Source organism: Alosa sapidissima, chromosome 19 (assembly GCF_018492685.1).
Source record: "Alosa sapidissima isolate fAloSap1 chromosome 19, fAloSap1.pri, whole genome shotgun sequence".
NCBI lineage: Eukaryota > Metazoa > Chordata > Actinopteri > Clupeiformes > Clupeidae > Alosa > Alosa sapidissima.
Window position 1 is genome coordinate 23,742,742 of NC_055975.1, and position 22,547 is coordinate 23,765,288.

The 22,547-nt window shown below is 44.9% G+C and overlaps 1 protein-coding gene across 1 annotated transcript in view; it reads right to left on the reverse strand.

Annotated features, from left to right (window-relative positions):
• Positions 1-343: 343 nt before the first annotated feature.
• The window catches only part of LOC121693636, a 54,537-nt gene continuing 32,333 nt past the window's right edge, over positions 344-22,547 (reverse strand). Inside the window, exon 8 of the mRNA XM_042073182.1 lies at positions 344-485. Coding sequence (XP_041929116.1) covers positions 344-485 — 142 coding nt within the window. The remainder of the gene's footprint in view (positions 486-22,547) is intronic.

Here is a 22,547-nt window from a genome sequence, read left to right on the forward strand (position 1 = left end):
CCTGCTCACAAGAGCGATCTGCCGGTTGTTTGGGTTGTTGCAGCGTCGTTGCAGCGTCACTGGAGAAATACAAAATAAAGTGCGAACCTCGAGGGAAGCTGGCCAATTTGAAGTAATGCCCACTGTATACTTAAAAGATACTGATACAGTAGAATCATGCAGTAACAATTCATACTGTTGTTGTTTCTCCTTTTGTTTAGATTCAGATGTTGTAACAGGGTATGTAGAGGGTGCATTTGTCGTAGATTTAGATGTTGCCTCTGTATTAGCTGTTGATGTAGCAATAGGGGTAGATGTAGCATCTGCTAATGTAGTTGTAGCTGCTGACATTGTGGCAGTTATGTCAGTGACTGTTGTTGTCAAAGGTGCATGTGTGGTGGTATCTGCTGTTGTTGCAAGGATTACAGTTGTGACGGATGCTGATGAAGTTATTGGACCAGAAGTTGTAGCAGCTGCTGATGTAGATGGTGGTGGTGGTCATGGTGCTGTAACAGGAAGAGAACATGTTACTGCTGTAGTGTTAGTGGTGAATGATGAAGGTTCATTTTTGTGCATTGCAGTGTACTGTATTACAGCATGAATTAAAGATGGCATAGAATTGAAAAACATTTTTATCTTGGCTTTGTTAAATATGGAGAGTTCGGTGCATGGCCAAAATCCTACCGTGAACCGGACATAAGGTTATTTCCTCCTTCATATGCAAATCTTGAACTTTTAATTACCAACTAAAAATGGGCCAATCTGAAAAAGTAGAGCTGGCCAAAATGGACCAAAAGTCATATCTCGATATTCTTAGTTGAATGGCAATATACTAGCCTGATAATACCAGACTCACTACTTCGTTTCACTTCATGAAGAGAGCCTGGCCTCTCATGATTGGGAACCATTTTTAACTCTAGCAGACGGGCACAGACTTGGCGTTAAAGAGCAACCGACAGGTTTAAATTTGCACACAATATTGATCAGAAATTAATTTAATTTAAATCGGCATAAACGGAATAAAATCTGACGGAAAAGGCCTCAAGCAGTCGTTATGAACATTATTTTCGTGCCATATGTAACAAGAGGGAGACGTCTCAGTTTGTCACTAGCTGCCCATTGCTGGAGTTTAATTTCACACTGCTGGTTACGGCCCTTGAAAAGCAGAAGAGAAAAAAGCATTCCTAGACCAATTATCTTTTGAGAACGGGTCTGGTGATAGCCAGGCTAGTTTCTTGCAACAATAGATTAAATAAGTGTGTTGTATATTGTATCGTATACTCTTTTGTGAACTGTGCATGTCATAGATAAACCAAGAAATAGATTAAATGAATTGCAAAGAGTGTCAATTTTTTCCAGCCCAAAATTGTTAGTAGAAATGGGCAAAAAACTAAGAAAATATGAATGTAGTTGAAATAGCCTACAAGATATACCGGTAACTAGTTTCATTTGAAATGTAATAGGTACATAATATATGTAACAAGTTACCCTGTGTGTTAAAAATGTAATAATCAGGGCTTGAAAACGAAATTATTTTTCAAACGTTCCGTTCCGAACGGTTCAGGTAGGCCTATGTTTAACGTTTTCGTTCTTGCATGCGTTCCGCCACCAACATATCGGTCCTGAACCGGTTCGGAACACAAAATATCGTTCGTTCTTAAAGTTCCAGCAGTGTTTGGCGGGCCTATCAAGTCTATTTTTGTGGACTTTACCTTATTATTCTCTTAATTAATATTAATTAATTAATAATTCATAATTATTACACTCATTATTTCCCCTTGATTTAGCCTATACCGTAGCTATGCCCAAAAATAATAAATCACAGGCGGCATCCAAAAACATTCAGATGGGCTATCCATCCCATAGCCTGCAGACTTACTGTAGGCCTAACCTATGCCTATAAATAATTTCTTATCAAAAATATTTCTGGATACCTGCTAAACTCCTTACCTGGTTGTAGCCTAAGTTTTATCCATATGGAGATCTTCAAAGGCTTGCGCTATAATTCTAACCCTGTTTATAAACGAACCTGTCTTGCTGACAAGGCCTATCTCAAATTTCCCGTTTAACTCTTCTACATAGAATAGGCTATAATTGTGCTAACATTTCAAATCCCGACTTTAAAACGACAAGGCGTGGACAGGCAAAATAGGCTACAAACAATTTCCAAATCAGTTTCAGTAGCCTACGCTACGAGCTGGCCTAAGATCCGAAGTGGCAGACGGATAGGTTACATTACAACAGCAAGACAAAATATACACATTTGGACCAAAGGTGCAGAAATCAAATTATTAGGCTGTTATAGAGAGAACGAAAAAAAAACGTTATTAACCGGTTTTGTGGATTTCAGAATAACGTTTCTGTTCCGGAACAGTTGAAGACCATTTTGTTTTCGTTTCCGTTTCCGCTCCTCGTACAATTCCGTAAAATTCTGTTCGTTTTCGTTTTTCGCTTTCGTTCCTTGAACCGGTTTGGAGCCCTGGTAATAATTAATAAATTAGTCCCTAGTTGTGTTATACCTGTAGTTGTGGCAACTGCAGTAGTTGCTGAAGTTGAATGAATGTTTGTAGTTGTATCAATTGATGTTGTAGTAGGAACAAGCGTAGTTGTAGCAGCCAATGTTGTAGTATCAGCTAGGGTGGTGGTAAGAACAGGTGTAGTTGTAACAGCCAGTGTTGTAGTATCAGCTATGGTGGTGGTAGGAACAGCTGTAGTTGTAGCAGCCAATGTTGTAGTATCAGCTATGGTGGTGGTAGGAGCAGCTGTAGTTGTAGCAGCCAATGTTGTAGTATCAGCTATGGTGGTGGTAGGAACAGGTGTAGTTGTAGCAGCCAATGTTGTAGTATCAGCTAGGGTGGTGGTAAGAACAGGTGTAGTTGTAACAGCCAGTGTTGTAGTATCAGCGAGGGTGGTGGTAGGAACAGCTGTAGTTGTAGCAGCCAATGTTGTAGTATCAGCTATGGTGGTGGTCGGAACCGCTGTAGTTGTAGCAGCCAATGTTGTAGTATCAGCTACGGTGGTGGTAGGAACAGCTGTAGATATAGCAGCCAATGTTGTAGTATCAGCCAATGTTGTAGTATCAGCTATGGTGGTGGTCGGAACCGCTGTAGTTGTAGCAGCCAATGTTGTAGTATCAGCTATGGTGGTGGTAGGAACAGCTGTAGTTGTAGCAGCCAATGTTGTGGTATCAGCTAAGGTGGTTGTATGAACAGCTGTAGTTGTAGCAGCCAATGTTGTAGTATCAGCTATGGTGGTGGTAGGAACAGGTGTAGTTGTAGAAGCCAATGTTGTAGTATCAGCTAGGGTGGTGGTAGGGACAGGTGTAGTTGTAGCAGCCAATGTTGTAGTATCAGCTATGGTGGTGGTAGGAACAGCTGTAGTTGTAGCAGCCAATGTTGTAGTATCAGCTAGGGTGGCATCAGCCGTAAACGTAGCAGCCAATGTTGTAGTATCAGCTATTGTGGTGGTAGGAACAGTTGTAGTTGTAGCAGCCAATGTTGTAGTATCAGCTAGGGTGGTGGTAGGAACAGCTGTAGTTGTAGCAGCCAATGTTGTAGTATCAGCCAGTGTTGTAGTATCAGCTATGGTGGTGGTAGGAACAGCTGTAGTTGTAGCAGCCAATGTTGTAGTATCAGCTATGGTGGTGGTAGGAACAGCTGTAGTTGTAGCAGCCAATGTTGTAGTATCAGATAGGATGGTGGTAGGAACAGCTGTAGTTGTAGCAGCCAATGTTGTAGTATCAGCTATGGTGGTGGTAGGAACAGCTGTAGTTGTAGGAGCCAATGTTGTAGTATCAGCTAGGGTGGTATCAGCTGCAGTTAAAGCAGCCAATGTTGTAGTATCAGCTATGGTGGTGGTAGGAACAGCTGTAGTTGTAGCAGCCAATGTTGTAGTATCAGCTATGGTGGTGGTAGGAACAGCTGTAGTTGTAGCAGCCAATGTTGTAGTATCAGCTATGGTGGTGGTAGGAACAGGTGTAGTTGTAGCAGCCAATGTTGTAGTATCAGCTATGGTGGTGGTAGGAACAGCTGTAGTTGTAGCAGCCAATGTTGTAGTATCAGCTATGGTGGTAAGAACGGTTGTAGTTGTAGCAGCCATTGTTGTAGTATCAGCTATGGTGGTGGTAGGGACAGGTGTAGTTGTAGCAGCCAATGTTGTAGTATCAGCTATGGTGGTAAGAACAAGTGTAGTTGTAGCAGCCATTGTTGTAGTATCAGCTATTGTGGTGGTAGGAACAGTTGTAGTTGTAGCAGCCAATGTTGTAGTATCAGCTAGGGTGGTGGTAGGAACAGCTGTAGTTGTAGCAGCCAATGTTGTAGTATCAGCTAGGGTGGTATCAGCTGTAGTTGTAGCAGCTAATGTTGTAGTATCAGCTATGGTAGTGGTAGGAACAGCTGTAGTTGTAGCAGCCAATGTTGTAGTATCAGCTAGGGTGGTGGTAGGAACAGCTGTAGTTGTAGCAGCCAATGTTGTAGTATCAGCTAGGGTGGTATCAGCTGTAGTTATAGCAGCCAATGTTGTAGTATCAGCTATGGTGGTGGTAGGAACAGCTGTAGTTGTAGCAGCCAATGTTGTAGTATCAGCTATGGTGGTGGTAGGAACAGCTGTAGTTGTAGCAGCCAATGTTGTAGTATCAGCTAGGGTGGTGGTAGGAACAGCTGTAGTTGTAGCAGCCAATGTTGTAGTATCAGCTATGGTGGTGGTAGGAACAGCTGTAGTTGTAGCAGCCAATGTTGTAGTATCAGCTAGGGTGGTGGTAAGAACAGGTGTAGTTGTAACAGCCAGTGTTGTAGTATCAGCTATGGTGGTGGTAGGAACAGCTGTAGTTGTAGAAGCCAATGTTGTAGTATCAGCTAAGGTGGTATCAGCTGTAGTTGTAGTATCAGCTATGGTGGTGGTAGGAACAGCTGTAGTTGTAGCAGCCAATGTTGTAGTATCAGATATTGTGGTGGTAGGAACAGTTGTAGTTGTAGCAGCCAATGTTGTAGTATCAGCTAGGGTGGTGGTAGGAACAGCTGTAGTTGTAGCAGCCAATGTTGTAGTATCAGCCAGTGTTGTAGTATCAGCTATGGTGGTGGTAGGAACAGCTGTAGTTGTAGCAGCCAATGTTGTAGTATCAGCTAGGGTGGTATCAGCTGTAGTTGTAGTATCAGCTATGGTGCTGGTAGGAACAGCTGTAGTTGTAGCAGCCAATGTTGTAGTATCAGCCAATGTTGTAGTATCAGCTATGGTGGTGGTAGGAACAGCTGTAGTTGTAGCAGCCAATGTTGTAGTATCAGATAGGAAAGTGGTAGGAACAGCTGTAGTTGTAGCAGCCAATGTTGTAGTATCAGCTATGGTGGTGGTAGGTACAGCTGTAGTTTTAGCAGCCAATGTTGTAGTATCAGCTAGGGTGGTGGTAGGAACAGCTATACTTGTAGCAGCTAATGTTGTAGTATCAGCTAGGGTGGTATCAGCTGTAGTTGTAGCAACTAATGTTGTAGTATCAGCTATGGTGGTGGTAGGAACAGCTGTAGTTGTAGAAGCCAATGTTGTAGTATCAGCTATGGTGGTGGTAGGAACAGCTGTAGTTGTAGCAGCCAATGTTGTAGTATCAGCTAGGGTGGTATCAGCTGTAGTTGTAGTATCAGCTATGGTGGTGGTAGGAACAGCTGTAGTTGTAGCAGCCAATGTTGTAGTATCAGCTAGGGTGGTGGTAGGAACAGCTGTAGTTGTAGCAGCCAATGTTGTTGTATCAGCTATGGTGGTGGTAGGAACAGCTGTAGTTGTAGCAGCCAATGTTGTAGTATCAGCCAATGTTGTAGTATCAGCTATGGTGGTGGTAGGAACAGCTGTAGTTGTAGCAGCCAATGTTGTAGTATCAGATAGGATGGTGGTAGGAACAGCTGTAGTTGTTGCAGCCAATGTTGTAGTATCAGCTATGGTGGTGGTAGGAACAGCTGTAGTTGTAGGAGCCAATGTTGTAGTATCAGCTAGGGTGGTATCAGCTGTTGTTATAGCAGCCAATGTTGTAGTATCAGCTATGGTGGTGGTAGGAACAGCTGTAGTTGTAGCAGCCAATGTTGTAGTATCAGCTATGGTGGTGGTGGTAGGAACAGCTGTAGTTGTAGCAGCCAATGTTGTAGTATCAGCTAGGGTGGTGGTAGGAACAGCTGTAGTTGTAGCAGCCAATGTTGTAGTGTCAGCTATGGTGGTAGTAGGAACAGCTGTAGTTGTAGCAGCCAATGTTGTAGTATCAGCTAGGGTGGTGGTAAGAACAGTTGTAGTTGTAAAAGCCAGTGTTATAGTATCAGCTATGGTGGTGGTAGGAACAGCTGTAGTTGTAGAAGCCAATGTTGTAGTATCAGCTAGGGTGGTATCAGCTGTAGTTGTAGTATCAGCTATGGTGGTGGTAGGAACAGCTGTAGTTGTAGCAGCCAATGTTGTAGTATCAGCTAGGGTGGTGGTAGGAACAGCTGTAGTTGTAGCAGCCAATGTTGTAGTATCAGCTAAGGTGGTGGTAGGAACAGCTGTAGTTGTAGCAGACAATGTTGTAGTATCAGCTATGGTGGTAAGAACAGGTGTAGTTGTAGCAGCCAATGTTGTAGTATCAGCTATGGTGGTGGTAGGAACAGCTGTAGTTGTAGCAGCCAATGTTGTAGTATCAGATAGGGTGGTGGTAGGAACAGCTGTAGTTGTAGCAGCCAATGTTGTAGTATCCGCTAGGGTGGCATCAGTCGTTAACGTAGCAGCCAATGTTGTAGTATGAGCTATTGTGGTGGTAGGAACAGTTGTAGTTGTAGCAGCCAATGTTGCAGTATCAGCTAAGGTGGTGGTAGGAACAGCTGTAGTTGTAGCAGAAAATGTTGTAGTATCAGCCAGTGTTGTAGTATCAGCTATGGTGGTGGTAGGAACAGCTGTAGTTGTAGCAGCCAATGTTGTACTATCAGCTAGGGTGGTATCAGCTGTAGTTGTAGTATCAGCTATGGTGGTGGTAGGAACAGCTGTAGTTGTAGCAGCCAATGTTGTAGTATCAGCTAGGGTGGTGGTAGGAACAGCTGTAGTTGTAGCAGCCAATGTTGTAGTATCAGCCAATGTTGTAGCATCAGCTATGGTGGTGGTAGGAACAGCTGTAGTTCTAGCAGCCAATGTTGTAGTATCAGATAGGAAGGTGGTAGGAACAGCTGTAGTTGTAGCAGCCAATGTTGTAGTATCAGCTAGGGTGGTGGTAGGAACAGCTGTAGTTGTAGCAGCTAATGTTGTAGTATCAGCTAGGGTGGTATCAGCTGTAGTTGTAGCAGCTAATGTTGTAGTATCAGCTATGGTGATGGTAGGAACAGCTGTAGTTGTAGCAGCCAATGTTGTAGTATCAGCTAGGGTGGTGGTAGGAACAGCTGTAGTTGTAGCAGCCAATGTTGTAGTATCAGCTATGGTGGTGGTAAGAACAGGTGTAGTTGTAGCAGCCAATGTTGTAGTATCAGCTATGGTGGTGGTAGGAACAGCTGTAGTTGTAGATGCCAGTGTTGTAGTATCAGCTATAGTCGTGGTAGGAACAGCTGTAGTTTTAGCAGCAAATGTTGTAGTATCAACTAGGGTGGTGGTAAGAACAGGTGTAATTGTAACAGCCAGTGTTGTAGTATCAGCTATGGTGGTGGTAGGAACAGCTGTAGTTGTAGCAGCCAATGTTGTAGTATCAGCTAGGGTGGTATCAGCTGTAGTTGTAGCAGCCAATGTTGTAGTATCAGCTAGGGTGGTGGTAGGAACAGCTGTAGTTGTAGCAGCCAATGTTGTAGTTTCAGCCAATGTTGTAGTATCAGCTATGGTGGTGGTAGGAACAGCTGTAGTTGTAGCAGCCAGTGTTGTAGTATCAGCTATAGTGGTGGTAGAAACAGCTGTAGTTGTAGCAGCCAATGTTGTAGTATCAGCTATGGTGGTGGTAGGAACAGCTGTAGTTGTAGCAGCCAATGTTGTAGTATCAGCTATGGTGGTGGTAGGAACAGCTGTAGTTGTAGCAGCCAATTTTGTAGTATCAGCTATGGTGGTCGTAAGAACAGGTGTAGTTGTAGCAGCCAATGTTGTAGTATCAGCTATGGTTGTGGTAGGAACAGCTGTAGTTGTAGATGCCAATGTTGTAGTATCAGATAGGGTGGTGGTAGGAACAGCTGTAGTTGTAGCAGCCAATGTTGTAGTATCAGCTAGGGTGGTGGTAGGAACAGCTGTAGTTGTAGCAGCCATTGTTGTAGTATCAGCCAATGTTGTAGTATCAGCTATGGTGGTGGTAGGAACAGCTGTAGTTGTAGCAGCCAATGTTGTAGTATCAGCTATGGTGGTGGTAGGAACAGCTGTAGTTGTGGCAGCCAATGTTGTAGTATCAGCTAGGGTGGTATCAGCTGTAGTTGTAGCAGCCAATGTAGTAGTATCAGATATGGTGGTGGTAGGAACAGCTGTAGTTGTAGCAGCCAATGTTGTAGTATCAGCTATGGTGGTGGTAGGGACAGGTATAGTTGTAGCAGCCAATGTTGTAGTATCAGCTAGGGTGGTGGTAGGAACAGCTGTAGTTGTAGCAGCCAATGTTGTAGTATCAGCTATGGTGGTTGTAAGAACAGGTGTAGTTGTAGCAGCCAATGTTGTAGTATCAGCTATGGTGGTGGTATGGACAGCTGTAGTTGTAGCAGCCAGTGTTGTAGTATCAGCTATAGTTGTGGTAGGAACAGCTGTAGTTGTAGCAGCAAATGTTGTAGTATCAGCAAGGGTGGTGGTAAGAACAGGTGTAATTGTAACAGCCAGTGATGTAGTATCAGCTATGGTGGTGGTAGGAACAGGTGTAGTTGTAGGAGCCAATGTTGTAGTATCAGCTAGGGTGGTGGTAGGAACAGCTGTAGTTATAGCAGCCAATGTTGTAGTATCAGCTATGGTGGTGGTAAGAACAGGTGTAGTTGTAGGAGCCAATGTTGTAGTATCAGCTTTGGTGGTGGTAGGAACAGCTGTAGTTGTAGATGCCAGTGTTGTAGTATCAGCTATAGTTGTGGTAGGAACAGCTGTAGTTGTAGCAGCAAATGTTGTAGTATCAGCTAGGGTGGTGGTAAGAACAGGTGTAATTGTAACAGCCAGTGTTGTAGTATCAGCTATGGTGGTGGTAGGAACAGCTGTAGTTGTAGCAGCCAATGTTGTAGTATCAACTAGGGTGGTATCAGCTGTAGTTGTAGCAGCCAATGTTGTAGTATCAGCCAATATTGTAGTATCAGTTATGGTGGTGGTAGGAACAGCTGTAGTTGTAGCAGCCAATGTTGTAGTATCAGCTATGGTGGTGGTAAGAACAGGTGTAGTTGTAACAGCCAGTGTTGTAGTATCAGCTATGGTGGTGGTAGGAACAGCTGTAGTTGTAGCAGCCAATGTTGTAGTATCAGCTAGAGTGGTGGTAAGAACAGCTGTAGTTTTAGCAGCCAATGTTGTAGTATCAGCTATGGTGGTGGTAGGAACAGCTGTAGTTGTAGCAGCCAATGTTGTAGTATCAGCTATGGTGGTGGTAGGAACAGCTGTAGTTGTAATAGCCAGTGTTGTAGTATCAGCGAGGGTGGTGGTAGGAACAGCTGTAGTTGTAGCAGCCAATGTTGTAGTATCAGCTATGGTGGTGGTAGGAACAGCTGTAGTTTTAGCAGCCAATGTTGTGGTATCAGCTAAGGTCGTTGTATGAACAGCTGTAGTTGTAGCAGCCAATGTTGTAGTATCAGCTAGGGTGGTGGTAGGAACAGCTGTAGTTGTAGCAGTCAATGTTGTAGTATCAGCTAGGGTGGTATCAGCTGTAGTTGTAGTATCAGCTATGGTGGTGGTAGGAACAGCTGTAGTTGTAGCAGCCAATGTTGTAATATCAGCTAGGGTGGTGGTAGGAACAGCTGTACTTGTAGCAGCCAATGTTGTAGTATCAGCTATGGTGGTGGTAGGAACAGCTGTAGTTGTAGCAGCCAATGTTGTAGTATCAGCTAGGGTGGTGGTAGGGACAGGTGTAGTTGTAGCAGCCAATGTTGTAGTATCAGCTATGGTGATGGTAGGAACAGCTGTAGTTGTAGCAGCCAATGTTGTAGTATCAGCTATGGTGGTAAGAACAGTTGTAGTTGTAGCAGCCAATGTTGTAGTATCAGCTATGGTGGTGGTAGGAACAGCTGTAGTTGTAGCAGCCAATGTTGTAGTATCAGCTAGGGTGGCATCAGCCGTAAACGTAGCAGCCAATGTTGTAGTATCAGCTATTGTGGTGGTAGGAACAGTTGTAGTTGTAGCAGCCAATGTTGTAGTATCAGCCAGTGTTGTAGTATCAGCTATGGTGGTGGTAGCAACAGCTGTAGTTGTAGCAGCCAATGTTGTAGTATCAGCTAGGGTGGTATCAACTGTAGTTGTAGTATCAGCTATGGTGGTGGTAGGAACAGCTGTAGTTGTAGCAGCCAATGTTGTAGTATCAGCTATGGTGGTGGTAGGAACAGCTGTAGTTGTAGCAGCCGATGTTTTAGTATTAGCTATGGTGGTGGTAGGAACAGCTGTAGTTGTAGCAGCCAATGTTGTAGTATCAGACAGGATGGTGGTAGGAACAGCTGTAGTTGTAGCAGCCAATGTTGTAGTATCAGCTATGGTGGTGGTAGGAACAGCTGTAGTTGTAGGAGCCAATGTTGTAGTATCAGCTAGGGTGGTATCAGCTGTAGTTATAGCAGCCAATGTTGTAGTATCAGCTATGGTGGTGGTAGGAACAGCTGTAGTATCAGCTATGGTGGTGGTAGGAACAGCTGTAGTTGTAGCAGCCAATGTTGTAGTATCAGCTATGGTGGTGGTAGGAACAGCTGTAGTTGTAGCAGCCAATGTTGTAGTATCAGCTATGGTGGTGGTAGGAACAGGTGTAGTTGTAGAAGCCAATGTTGTAGTATCAGCTAGGGTGGTGGTAGGGACAGGTGTAGTTGTAGCAGCCAATGTTGTAGTATCAGCTATGGTGGTGGTAGGAACAGCTGTAGTTGTAGCAGCCAATGTTGTAGTATCAGCTATGGTGGTAAGAACAGGTGTAGTTGTAGCAGCCAATGTTGTAGTATCAGCTATGGTGGTGGTAGGAACAGCTGTAGTTGTAGCAGCCAATGTTGTAGTATCAGCTAGGGTGGCATCAGCCGTAAACGTAGCAGCCAATGTTGTAGTATCAGCTATTGTGGTGGTAGGAACAGTTGTAGTTGTAGCAGCCAATGTTGTAGTATCAGCTAGGGTGGTGGTAGGAACAGCTGTAGTTGTAGCAGCCAATGTTGTAGTATCAGCTAGGGTGGTGGTAGGAACAGCTGTAGTTGTAGCAGCCAATGTTGTAGTATCAGCCAATGTCGTAGTATCAGCTAGGGTGGTATCAGCTGTAGTTGTAGTATCAGCTATGGTGGTGGTAGGAACAGCTGTAGTTGTAGCAGCCAATGTTGTAGTATCAGCTATGGTGGTGGTAGGAACAGCTGTAGTTGTAGCAGCCAATGTTGTAGTATCAGATAGGATGGTGGTAGGAACAGCTGTAGTTTTAGCAGCCAATGTTGTAGTATCAGCTATGGTTGTGGTAGGAACAGCTGTAGTTGTAGGAGCCAATGTTGTAGTATCAGCTAGGGTGGTATCAGCTGTAGTTATAGCAGCCAATGTTGTAGTATCAGCTATGGTGGTGGTAGGAACAGCTGTAGTTGTAGCAGCCAATGTTGTAGTATCAGCTATGGTGGTGGTAGGAACAGCTGTAGTTGTAGCAGCCAATGTTGTAGTATTAGCTATGGTGGTGGTAGGAACAGCTGTAGTTGTAGCAGCCAATGTTGTAGTATCAGCTAGGGTGGTGGTAGGAACAGCTGTAGTTGTAGCAGCCAATGTTGTAGTATCAGCTATGATGGTGGTAGGAACAGCTGTAGTTGTAGCAGCCAATGTTGTAGTATCAGCTAGGGTGGTGGTAAGAACAGGTGTAATTGTAACAGCCAGTGTTGTAGTATCAGCTATGGTGGTGGTAGGAACAGCTGTAGTTGTAGCAGCCAATGTTGTAGTATCAGCTAGGGTGGCATCAGCCGTAAACGTAGCAGCCAATGTTGTAGTATCAGATATTGTGGTGGTAGGAACTGTTGTAGTTGGAGCAGCCAATGTTGTAGTATCAGCTAGGGTGGTGGTAGGAACAGCTGTAGTTGTAGCAGCCAATGTTGTAGTATCAGCCAGTGTTGTAGTATCAGCTATGGTGGTGGTAGGAACAGCTGTAGTTGTAGCAGCCAATGTTGTAGTATCAGCTAGGGTGGTATCAGCTGTAGTTGTAGTATCAGCTATGGTGGTGGTAGGAACAGCTGTAGTTGTAGCAGCCAATGTTGTAGTATCAGCCAATGTTGTTGTATCAGCTATGGTGGTGGTAGGAACAGCTGTAGTTGTAGTATCAGATAGGAAAGTAGTAGGAACAGCTGTAGTTGTAGCAGCCAATGTTGTAGTATCAGCTATGGTGGTGGTAGGAACAGCTGTAGTTGTAGCAGCCAATGTTGTAGTATCAGCTAGGGTGGTATCAGCTGTAGTTGTAGCAGCTAATGTTGTAGTATCAGCTATGGTAGTGGTAGGAACAGCTGTAGTTGTAGCAGCCAATGTTGTAGTATCAGCTAGGGTGGTGGTAGGAACAGCTGTAGTTGTAGCAGCCAATGTTGTAGTATCAGCTAGGGTGGTATCAGCTGTAGTTGTAGTATCAGCTATGGTGGTGGTAGGAACAGCTGTAGTTGTAGCAGCCAATGTTGTAATATCAGCTAGGGTGGTGGTAGGAACAGCTGTAGTTGTAGCAGCCAATGTTGTAGTATCAGCTATGGTGGTGGTAGGAACAGCTGTAGTTGTAGCAGCCAATGTTGTAGTATCAGCTAGGGTGGTATCAGCTGTAGTTGTAGCAGCCAATGTTGTAGTATCAGCTAGGGTGGTGGTAGGAACAGCTGTAGTTGTAGCAGCCAATGTTGTAGTATCAGCCAATGTTGTAGTATCAGCTTTGGTGGTGGTAGGAACAGCTGTAGTTGTAGCAGCCAATGTTGTAGTATCAGATAGGATGGTGGTAGGAACAGCTGTAGTTGTTGCAGCCAATGTTGTAGTATCAGTTATGGTGGTGGTAGGAACAGCTGTAGTTGTAGGAGCCAATGTTGTAGTATCAGCTAGGGTGGTATCAGCTGTAGTTATAGCAGCCAATGTTGTAGTATCAGCTATGGTGGTGGTAGGAACAGCTTTAGTTGTAGCAGCCAATGTTGTAGTATCAGCTAGGGTGGTGGTAGGAACAGCTGTTGTTGTAGCAGCCAATGTTGTAGTGTCAGCTATGGTGGTGGTAAGAACAGTTGTAGTTGTAAAAGCCAGTGTTGTAGTATCAGCTATGGTGGTGGTAGGAACAGCTGTAGTTGTAGAAGCCAATGTTGTAGTATCAGCTAGGGTGGTATCAGCTGTAGTTGTAGTATCAGCTATGGTGGTGGTAGGAACAGCTGTAGTTGTAGCAGCCAATGTTGTAGTATCAGCTAGGGTGGTGGTAGGAACAGCTGTAGTTGTAGCAGCCAATGTTGTAGTATCAGCTATGGTGGTGGTAGGAACAGCTGTAGTTGTAGCAGCCAGTGTTGTAGTATCAGCTATGGTGGTAAGAACAGGTGTAGTTGTAGCAGCCAATATTGTAGTATCAGCTATGGTGGTGGTAGGAACAGCTGTAGTTGTAGCAGCCAATGTTGTAGTATCAGATAGGGTGGTGGTAGGAACAGCTGTAGTTGTAGAAGCCAATGTTGTAGTATCAGGTAGGGTGGCATCAGCCGTAAACGTAGCAGCCAATGTTGTAGTATCAGCTATTGTGGTGGTAAGAACAGTTGTAGTTGTAGCAGCCAATGTTGTAGTATCAGCTAGGGTGGTGGTAGGAACAGCTGTAGTTGTAGCAGCCAATGTTGTAGTATCAACCAGTGTTGTAGTATCAGCTATGGTGGTGGTAGGAACAGCTGTAGTTGTAGCAGCCAATGTTGTACTATCAGCTAGGGTGGTATCACCTGTATTTGTAGTATCAGCTATGGTGGTGGTAGGAACAGCTGTAGTTGTAGCAGCCAATGTTGTAGTATCAGCTAGGGTGGTGGTAGGAACAGCTGTAGTTGTAGCAGCCAATGTTGTAGTATCAGCCAATGTTGTAGTATCAGCTATGGTGGTGGTAGGAACAGCTGTAGTTGTAGCAGCCAATGTTGTAGTATCAGATAGGAAGGTGGTAGGAACAACTGTAGTTGTAGCAGCCAATGTTGTAGTATCAGCTATGGTGGTGGTAGGAACAGCTGTAGTTGTAGCAGCCAATGTTGTAGTATCAGCTAGGGTGGTGGTAGGAACAGCTGTAGTTGTAGCAGCTGTAGTTGTAGTATCAGCTAGGGTGGTATCAGCTGTAGTTGTAGCAGCTAATGTTGTAGTATCAGCTATGGTGGTGGTAGGAACAGCTGTAGTTGTATGAGTCAATGTTGTAGTATCAGCTAGGGTGGTGGTAGGAACAGCTGTAGTTGTAGCAGCCAATGTTGTAGTATCAGCTATGGTGGTGGTAAGAACAGGTGTAGTTGTAGCAGCCAATGTTGTAGTATCAGCTATGGTGGTGGTAGGAACAGCTGTAGTTGTAGATGCCAGTGTTGTAGTATCAGCTATAGTCGTGGTAGGAACAGCTATAGTTTTAGCAGCAAATGTTGTAGTATCAGCTAGGGTGGTGGTAGGAACAGCTGTAGTTGTAGCAGCCAATGTTGTAGTATCAGTTATGGTGGTGGTAAGAACAGGTGTAATTGTAACAGCCAGTGTTGTAGTATCAGCTATGGTGGTGGTAGGAACAGCTGTAGTTGTAGCAGCCAATGTTGTAGTATCAGCTAGGGTGGTGGTAGGAACAGCTGTAGTTGTAGCAGCCAATGTTGTAGTATCAGCTATGGTGGTGGTAAGAACAGGTGTAATTGTAACAGCCAGTGTTGTAGTATCAGCTATGGTGGTGGTAGGAACAGCTGTAGTTGTAGCAGCCAATGTTGTAGTATCAGCTAGGGTGGTGGTAGGAACAGCTGTAGTTGTAGCAGCCAATGTTGTAGTATCAGCCAATGTTGTAGTATCAGCTATGGTGGTGGTAGGAACAGCTGTAGTTGTAGCAGCCAGTGTTGTAGTATCAGCTATGGTGGTGGTAGGAACAGCTGTAGTTGTAGCAGCCAATGTTGTAGTATCAGCTAGGGTGGTGGTAGGAACAGCTGTAGATGTAGCAGCCAATGTTGTAGTATCAGCTATGGTGGTGGTAGGAACAGGTGTAGTTGTAGCAGCCAATGTTGTAGTATCAGCTATGGTGGTGGTAGGAACAGCTGTAGTTGTAGATGCCAATGTTGTAGTATCAGATAGGGTGGTGGTAGGAACAGCTGTTGTTGTAGCAGCCAATGTTGTAGTATCAGCTAGGGTGGTATCAGCTGTAGTTGTAGCAGCCAATGTTGTAGTATCAGCTAGGGTGGTGGTAGGAACAGCTGTAGTTGTAGCAGCCATTGTTGTAGTATCAGCCAATGTTGTAGTATCAGCTATGCTGGTGGTAGGAACAGCTGTAGTTGTAGCAGCCAATGTTGTAGTATCAGCTATGGTGGTGGTAGGAACAGCTGTAGTTGTGGCAGCCAATGTTGTAGTATCAGCTATGGTGTTATCAGCTGTAGTTGTAGCAGCCAATGTTGTAGTATCAGCTATGGTGGTGGTAGGAACAGCTGTAGTTGTAGCAGCCAATGTTGTAGTATCAGCTATGGTGGTGGTAGGGACAGGTGTAGTTGTAGCAGCCAATGTTGTAGTATCAGCTAGGGTGGTGGTAGGAACAGCTGTAGTTGTAGCAGCCAATGTTGTAGTATCAGCTATGGTGGTGGTAAGAACAGGTGTAGTTGTAGCAGCCAATGTTGTAGTATCAGCTATGGTGGTGGTAAGGACAGCTGTAGTTGTAGATGCCAGTGTTGTAGTATCAGCTATAGTTGTGGTAGGAACAGCTGTAGTTGTAGCAGCAAATGTTGTAGTATCAGCAAGGGTGGTGGTAAGAACAGGTGTAATTGTAACAGCCAGTGATGTAGTATCAGCTATGGTGGTGGTAGGAACAGATGTAGTTGTAGCAGCCAATGTTGTAGTATCAGCTAGGGTGGTGGTAGGAACAGCTGTAGTTATAGCAGCCAATGTTGTAGTATCAGCTATGGTGGTGGTAAGAACAGGTGTAGTTGTAGCAGCCAATGTTGTAGTATCAGCTATGGTGGTGGTAGGAACAGCTGTAGTTGTAGATGCCAGTGTTGTAGTATCAGCTATAGTTGTGGTAGGAACAGCTGTAGTTGTAGCAGCAAATGTTGTAGTATCAGCTAGGGTGGTGGTAAGAACAGGTGTAATTGTAACAGCCAGTGTTGTAGTATCAGCTATGGTGGTGGTAGGAACAGCTGTAGTTGTAGATGCCAGTGTTGTAGTATCAGCTATAGTTGTGGTAGGAACAGCTGTAGTTGTAGCAGCCAATGTTGTAGTATCAACTAGGGTGGTATCAGCTGTAGTTGTAGCAGCCAATATTGTAGTATCAGCCAATGTTGTAGTATCAGCTATGGTGGTGGTAGGAACAGCTGTAGTTGTAGCAGCCAATGTTGTAGTATCAGCTATGGTGGTGGAAGGAACAGCTGTAGTTGTAGCAGCCAATGTTGTAGTATCAGCTATGGTGGTGGAAGGAACAGCTGTAGTTGTAGCAGCAAATGTTGTAGTATCAGCTAGGGTGGTGGTAGGAACAGCTGTAGTTGTAGCAGCAAATGTTGCAGTATCAGCTAGGGTGGTGGTAGGAACAGGTGTAGTTGTAGCAGCCAATGTTGCAGTATCAGCTAGGGTGGTGGTAAGAACAGCTGTAGTTGTATCAGCCAATGTTGTAGTATCAGCTAGGGTGGTGGTAAGAACAGGTGTAGTTGTAACAGCCAGTGTTGTAGTATCAGCTAGGGTGGTGGTAGGAACAGCTGTAGTTGTAGCAGCCAGTTTTGTAGTATCAGCTACGGTGGTGGTAGGAACAGCTGTAGTTGTAGTAGGAACAGGTGTAGTTGTAACAGCCAGTGTTGTAGTATCAGCTAGGGTGGTGGTAGGAACAGCTGTAGTTGTAGCAGCCAGTGTTGTAGTATCAGCTACGGTGGTGGTAGGAACAGCTGTAGTTGTAGTAGGAACAGGTGTAGTTGTAACAGCCAGTGTTGTAGTATCAGCAATGGTGACGGTAGGAACAGCTGTAGTTGTAGCAGCCAGTGTTGTAGTATCAGCTAGGGTGGTGGTAGGAACAGCTGTAGTTGTAGCAGCCAGTGTTGTAGTATCAGCTATGGTGGTGGTAGGAACAGGTGTAGTTGTAGTAGGAACAGGTGTAGTTGTAACAGCCAGTGTTGTAGTATCAGCTAGGGTGGTGGTAGGAACAGCTGTAGTTGTAGCAGCCAATGTTGTAGTATCAGCTAGGGTGGTGGAAGGAACAGCTGTAGTTGTAGCAGCCAGTGTTGTAGTATCAGCTAGGGTGGTGTTAGGAACAGGTGTAGTTGTAGCAGCCAGTGTTGTAGTATCAGCTATGGTGGTGGTAGGAACAGGTGTAGTTGTAGCAGCCAATGTTGTAGTATCAGCTAGGGTGGTGGTAGGAACAGCTGTAGTTGTAGCAGCCAGTGTTGTGGTAGGAACAGCTGTAGTTGTAGCAGCCAATGTTGTAGTATCAGCTAGGGTGGTGGTAAGAACAGGTGTAGTTGTAACAGCCAGTGTTGTAGCATCAGCTAGGGTGGTTGTAGGAACAGCTGTAGTTGTAGCAGCCAATGTTGTAGTATCAGCTATGGTGGTGGTAGGAACAGCTGTAGTTGTAGCAGCCAATGTTGTAGTATCAGCTAGGGTGGTGGTAGGAACAGCTGTAGTTGTAGCAGCCAATGTTGTAGTATCAGCTATGGTGGTGGTAGGAACAGCTGTAGTTGTAGCAGCCAATGTTGTAGTATCAGCTAGGGTGGTGGTAAGAACAGGTGTAGTTGTAACAGCCAGTGTTGTAGTATCAGCTATGGTGGTGGTAGGAACAGCTGTAGTTGTATAAGCCAATGTTGTAGTATCAGCTAGGGTGGCATCAGCCGTAAACGTAGCAGCCAATGTTGTAGTATCAGCTAGGGTGGTGGTCAGAACAGTTGTAGTTGTAGCAGCCAATGTTGTAGTATCAGCCAGTGTTGTAGTATCAGCTATGGTGGTGGTAGGAACAGCTGTAGTTGTAGCAGCCAATGTTGTAGTATCAGCTAGGGTGGTATCAGCTGTAGTTGTAGTATCAGCTATGGTGGTGGCAGGAACAGCTGTAGTTGTAGCAGCCAATGTTGTAGTATCAGCTAGGGTGCTGGTAGGAACAGCTGTAGTTGTAGCAGCCAATGTTGTAGTATCAGCTATGGTGGTGGTAGGAACAGCTGTAGTTGTAGCAGCCAATGTTGTAGTATCAGATAGGAAGGTGGTAGGAACAGCTGTAGTTGTAGCAGCCAATGTTGTAGTATCAGCTATGGTGGTGGTAGGAACAACTGTAGTTGTAGCAGCCAATGTTGTAGTATCAGCTAGGGTGGTGGTAGGAACAGCTGTAGTTATAGCAGCTAATGTTGTAGTATCAGCTAGGGTGGTATCAGCTGTAGTTGTAGCAGCTAATGTTGTAGTATCAGCTATGGTGGTGGTAGGAACAGCTGTAGTTGTAGCAGCCAATGTTGTAGTATCAGCTAGGGTGGTGGTAGGAACAGCTGTAGTTGTAGCAGCCAATGTTGTAGTATCAGCTAGGGTGGTATCAGCTGTAGTTGTAGTATCAGCTATGGTGGTGGTAGGAACAGCTGTAGTTGTAGCAGCCACTGTTGTATCAGCTATGGTGGTGGTAGGAACAGCTGTAGTTGTAGCATTCAATGTTGTAGTATCAGCTAGGGTGGTATCAGCTGTAGTTGTAGCAGCCAGTGTTGTAGTATCAGCTAGGGTGGTGGTAGGAACAGCTGTAGTTGTAGCAGCCAATGTTGTAGTATCAGATAGGATGGTGGTAGGAACAGCTGTAGTTGTTGCAGCCAATGTTGTAGTATCAGCTATGGTGGTGGTAGGAACAGCTGTAGTTGTAGGAGCCAATGTTGTAGTATCAGCTAGGGTGGTATCAGCTGTAGTTATAGCAGCCAATGTTGTAGTATCAGCTATGGTGGTGGTAGGAACAGCTGTAGTTGTAGCAGCCAATGTTGTAGTATCAGCTAGGGTGGTGGTAAGAACAGTTGTAGTTGTAAAAGCCAGTGTTGTAGTATCAGCTATGGTGGTAGTAGGAACAGCTGTAGTTGTAGAAGCCAATGTTGTAGTATCAGCTAGGGTGGTATCAGCTGTAGTTGTAGTATCAGCTATGGTGGTGGTAGGAACAGCTGTAGTTGTAGCAGCCAATGTTGTAGTATCAGCTAGGGTGGTGATAGGAACAGCTGTAGTTGTAGCAGCCAATGTTGTAGTATCAGCTATGGTGGTGGTAGGAACAGCTGTAGTTGTAGCAGACAATGTTGTAGTATCAGCTATGGTGGTAAGAACAGGTGTAGTTGTAGCAGCCAATGTTGTAGTATCAGCTATGGTGGTTGTAGGAACAGCTGTAGTTGTAGCAGCCAATGTTGTAGTATCAGATAGGGTGGTGGTAGGAACATCTGTAGTTGTAGCAGCCAATGTTGTAGTATCAGCTAGGGTGGCATCAGCCGTAAACGTAGCAGCCAATGTTGTAGTATCAGCTATTGTGGTTGTAGGAACAGTTGTAGTTGTAGCAGCCAATGTTGTAGTATCAGCTAGGGTGGTGGTAGGAACAGCTGTAGTTGTAGCAGCCAATGTTGTAGTAGCAGCCAATGTTGTAGTATCAGCCAGTGTTGTAGTATCAGCTATGGTGGTGGTAGGAACAGCTGTAGTTGTAGCAGCCAATGTTGTAGTATCAGATAGGAAGGTGGTAGGAACAGCTGTAGTTGTAGCAGCCAATGTTGTAGTATCAGCTAGGGTGGTGGTAGGAACAGCTGTAGTTGTAGCAGCCAATGTTGTAGTATCAGCCAATGTTGTAGTATCAGCTATGGTGGTGGTAGGAACAGCTGTAGTTGTAGCAGCCAATGTTGTAGTATCAGATAGGAAGGTGGTAGGAACAGCTGTAGTTGTAGCAGCCAATGTTGTAGTATCAGCTATGGTGGTGGTAGGAACAGCTGTAGTTGTAGCAGCCAATGTTGTAGTATCAGCTAGGGTGGTGGTAGGAACAGCTGTAGTTGTAGCAGCTAATGTTGTAGTATCAGCTAGGGTGGTTTCAGCTGTAGTTGTAGCAGCTAATGTTGTAGTATCAGCTATGGTGGTGGTAGGAACAGCTGTAGTTGTAGCAGCCACTGTTGTAGTATCAGCTAGGGTGGTGGTAGGAACAGCTGTAGTTGTAGCAACCAATGTTGTAGTATCAGCTATGGTGGTGGTAAGAACAGGTGTAGTTGTAGCAGCCAATGTTGTAGTATCAGCTATGGTGGTGGTAGGAACAGCTGTAGTTGTAGATGCCAATGTTGTAGTATCAGCTAGGGTGGTATCAGCTGTAGTTGTAGCAGCCAATGTTGTAGTATCAGCTAGGGTGGTGGTAGGAACAGCTGTAGTTGTAGCAGCCAATGTTGTAGTATCAGCCAATGTTGTAGTATCAGCTATAGTAGTGGTAGGAACAGCTGTAGTTGTAGCAGCCAGTGTTGTAGTATCAGCTGTAGTGGTGGTAGAAACAGCTGTAGTTGTAGCAGCCAATGTTGTAGTATCAGCTAGGGTTGTGGTAAGAACAGCTGTAGTTGTAGCAGCCAATGTTGTAGTATCAGCTATGGTGGTGGTAGGAACAGCTGTAGTTGTAGCAGCCAATGTTGTAGTATCAGCTATGGTGGTGGTAGGAACAGCTGTAGTTGTAGCAGCCAATGTTGTAGTATCAGCTATGGTGGTCGTAAGAACAGGTGTAGTTGTAGCAGCCAATGTTGTAGTATCAGCTATGGTGGTGGTAGGAACAGCTGTAGTTGTAGATGCCAATGTTGTAGTATCAGATAGGGTGGTGGTAGGAACAGCTGTAGTTGTAGCAGCCAATGTTGTAGTATCAGCTAGGGTGGTATCAGCTGTAGTTGTAGCAGCCAATGTTGTAGTATCAGCTAGGGTGGTGGTAGGAACAGCTGTAGTTGTAGCAGCCATTGTTGTAGTATCAGCCAATGTTGTAGTATCAGCTATGGTGGTGGTAGGAACAGCTGTAGTTGTAGCAGCCAATGTTGTAGTATCAGCTATGGTGGTGGTAGGAACAGCTGTAGTTGTGGCAGCCAATGTTGTAGTATCAGCTAGGGTGGTATCAGCTGTAGTTGTAGCAGCCAATGTTGTAGTATCAGCTATGGTGGTGGTAGGAACAGCTGTAGTTGTAGCAGCCAATGTTGTAGTATCAGCTATGGTGGTGGTAGGGACAGGTGTTGTTGTAGCAGCCAATGTTGTAGTATCAGCTAGGGTGGTGGTAGGAACAGCTGTAGTTGTAGCAGCCAATGTTGTAGTATCAGCTATGGTGGTGGTAAGGACAGGTGTAGTTGTAGCAGCCAATGTTGTAGTATCAGCTATGGTGGTGGTAAGGACAGCTGTAGTTGTAGATGCCAGTGTTGTAGTATCAGCTATAGTTGTTGTAGGAACAGCTGTAGTTGTAGCAGCAAATGTTGTAGTATCAGATAGGGTGGTGGTAGGAACAGCTGTAGTTGTAGCAGCCAATGTTGTAGTATCAGCTATGGTGGTGGTAGGAACAGCTGTAGTTGTAGCAGCCAATGTTGTAGTATCAACTAGGGTGGTATCAGCTGTAGTTGTAGTAGCCAATGTTGTAGTATCAGCCAATGTTGTAGTATCAGCTATGGTGGTGGTAGGAATAGCTGTAGTTGTAGCAGCCAATGTTGTAGTATCAGCTATGGTGGTGGTAAGAACAGGTGTAGTTGTAACAGCCAGTGTTGTAGTATCAGCTATGGTGGTGGTAGGAACAGCTGTAGTTGTAGCAGCCAGTGTTGTAGTATCAGCTAGAGTGGTGGTAAGAACAGCTGCAGTTTTAGCAGCCAATGTTGTAGTATCAGCTATGGTGGTGGTAGGAACAGCTGTAGTTGTAGCAGCCAATGTTGTAGTATCAGCGAGGGTGGTGGTAGGAACAGCTATAGTTGTAGCAGCCAATGTTGTAGTATCAGCCAATGTTGTAGTATCAGCTATGGTGGTGGTCGGAACCGCTGTAGTTGTAGCAGCCAATGTTGTAGTATCAGCTAGGGTGGTGGTAGGAACAGCTGTAGTTGTAGCAGCCAATGTTGTAGTATCAGCTATGGTGGTGGTAGAAACAGCTGTAGTTGTTTCAGCCAATGTTGTGGTATCAGCTAAGGTGGTTGTATGAACAGCTGTAGTTGTAGCAGCCAATGTTGTAGTATCAGCTATGGTGGTGGTAGGAACAGGTGTAGTTGTAGAAGCCAATATTGTAGTATCAGCTAGGGTGGTGGTAGGGACAGGTGTAGTTGTAGCAGCCAATGTTGTAGTATCAGCTATGGTGGTGGTAGGAACAGCTGTAGTTGTAGCAGCCAATGTTGTAGTATCAGCTATGGTGGTAAGAACAGGTGTAGTTGTAGCAGCCA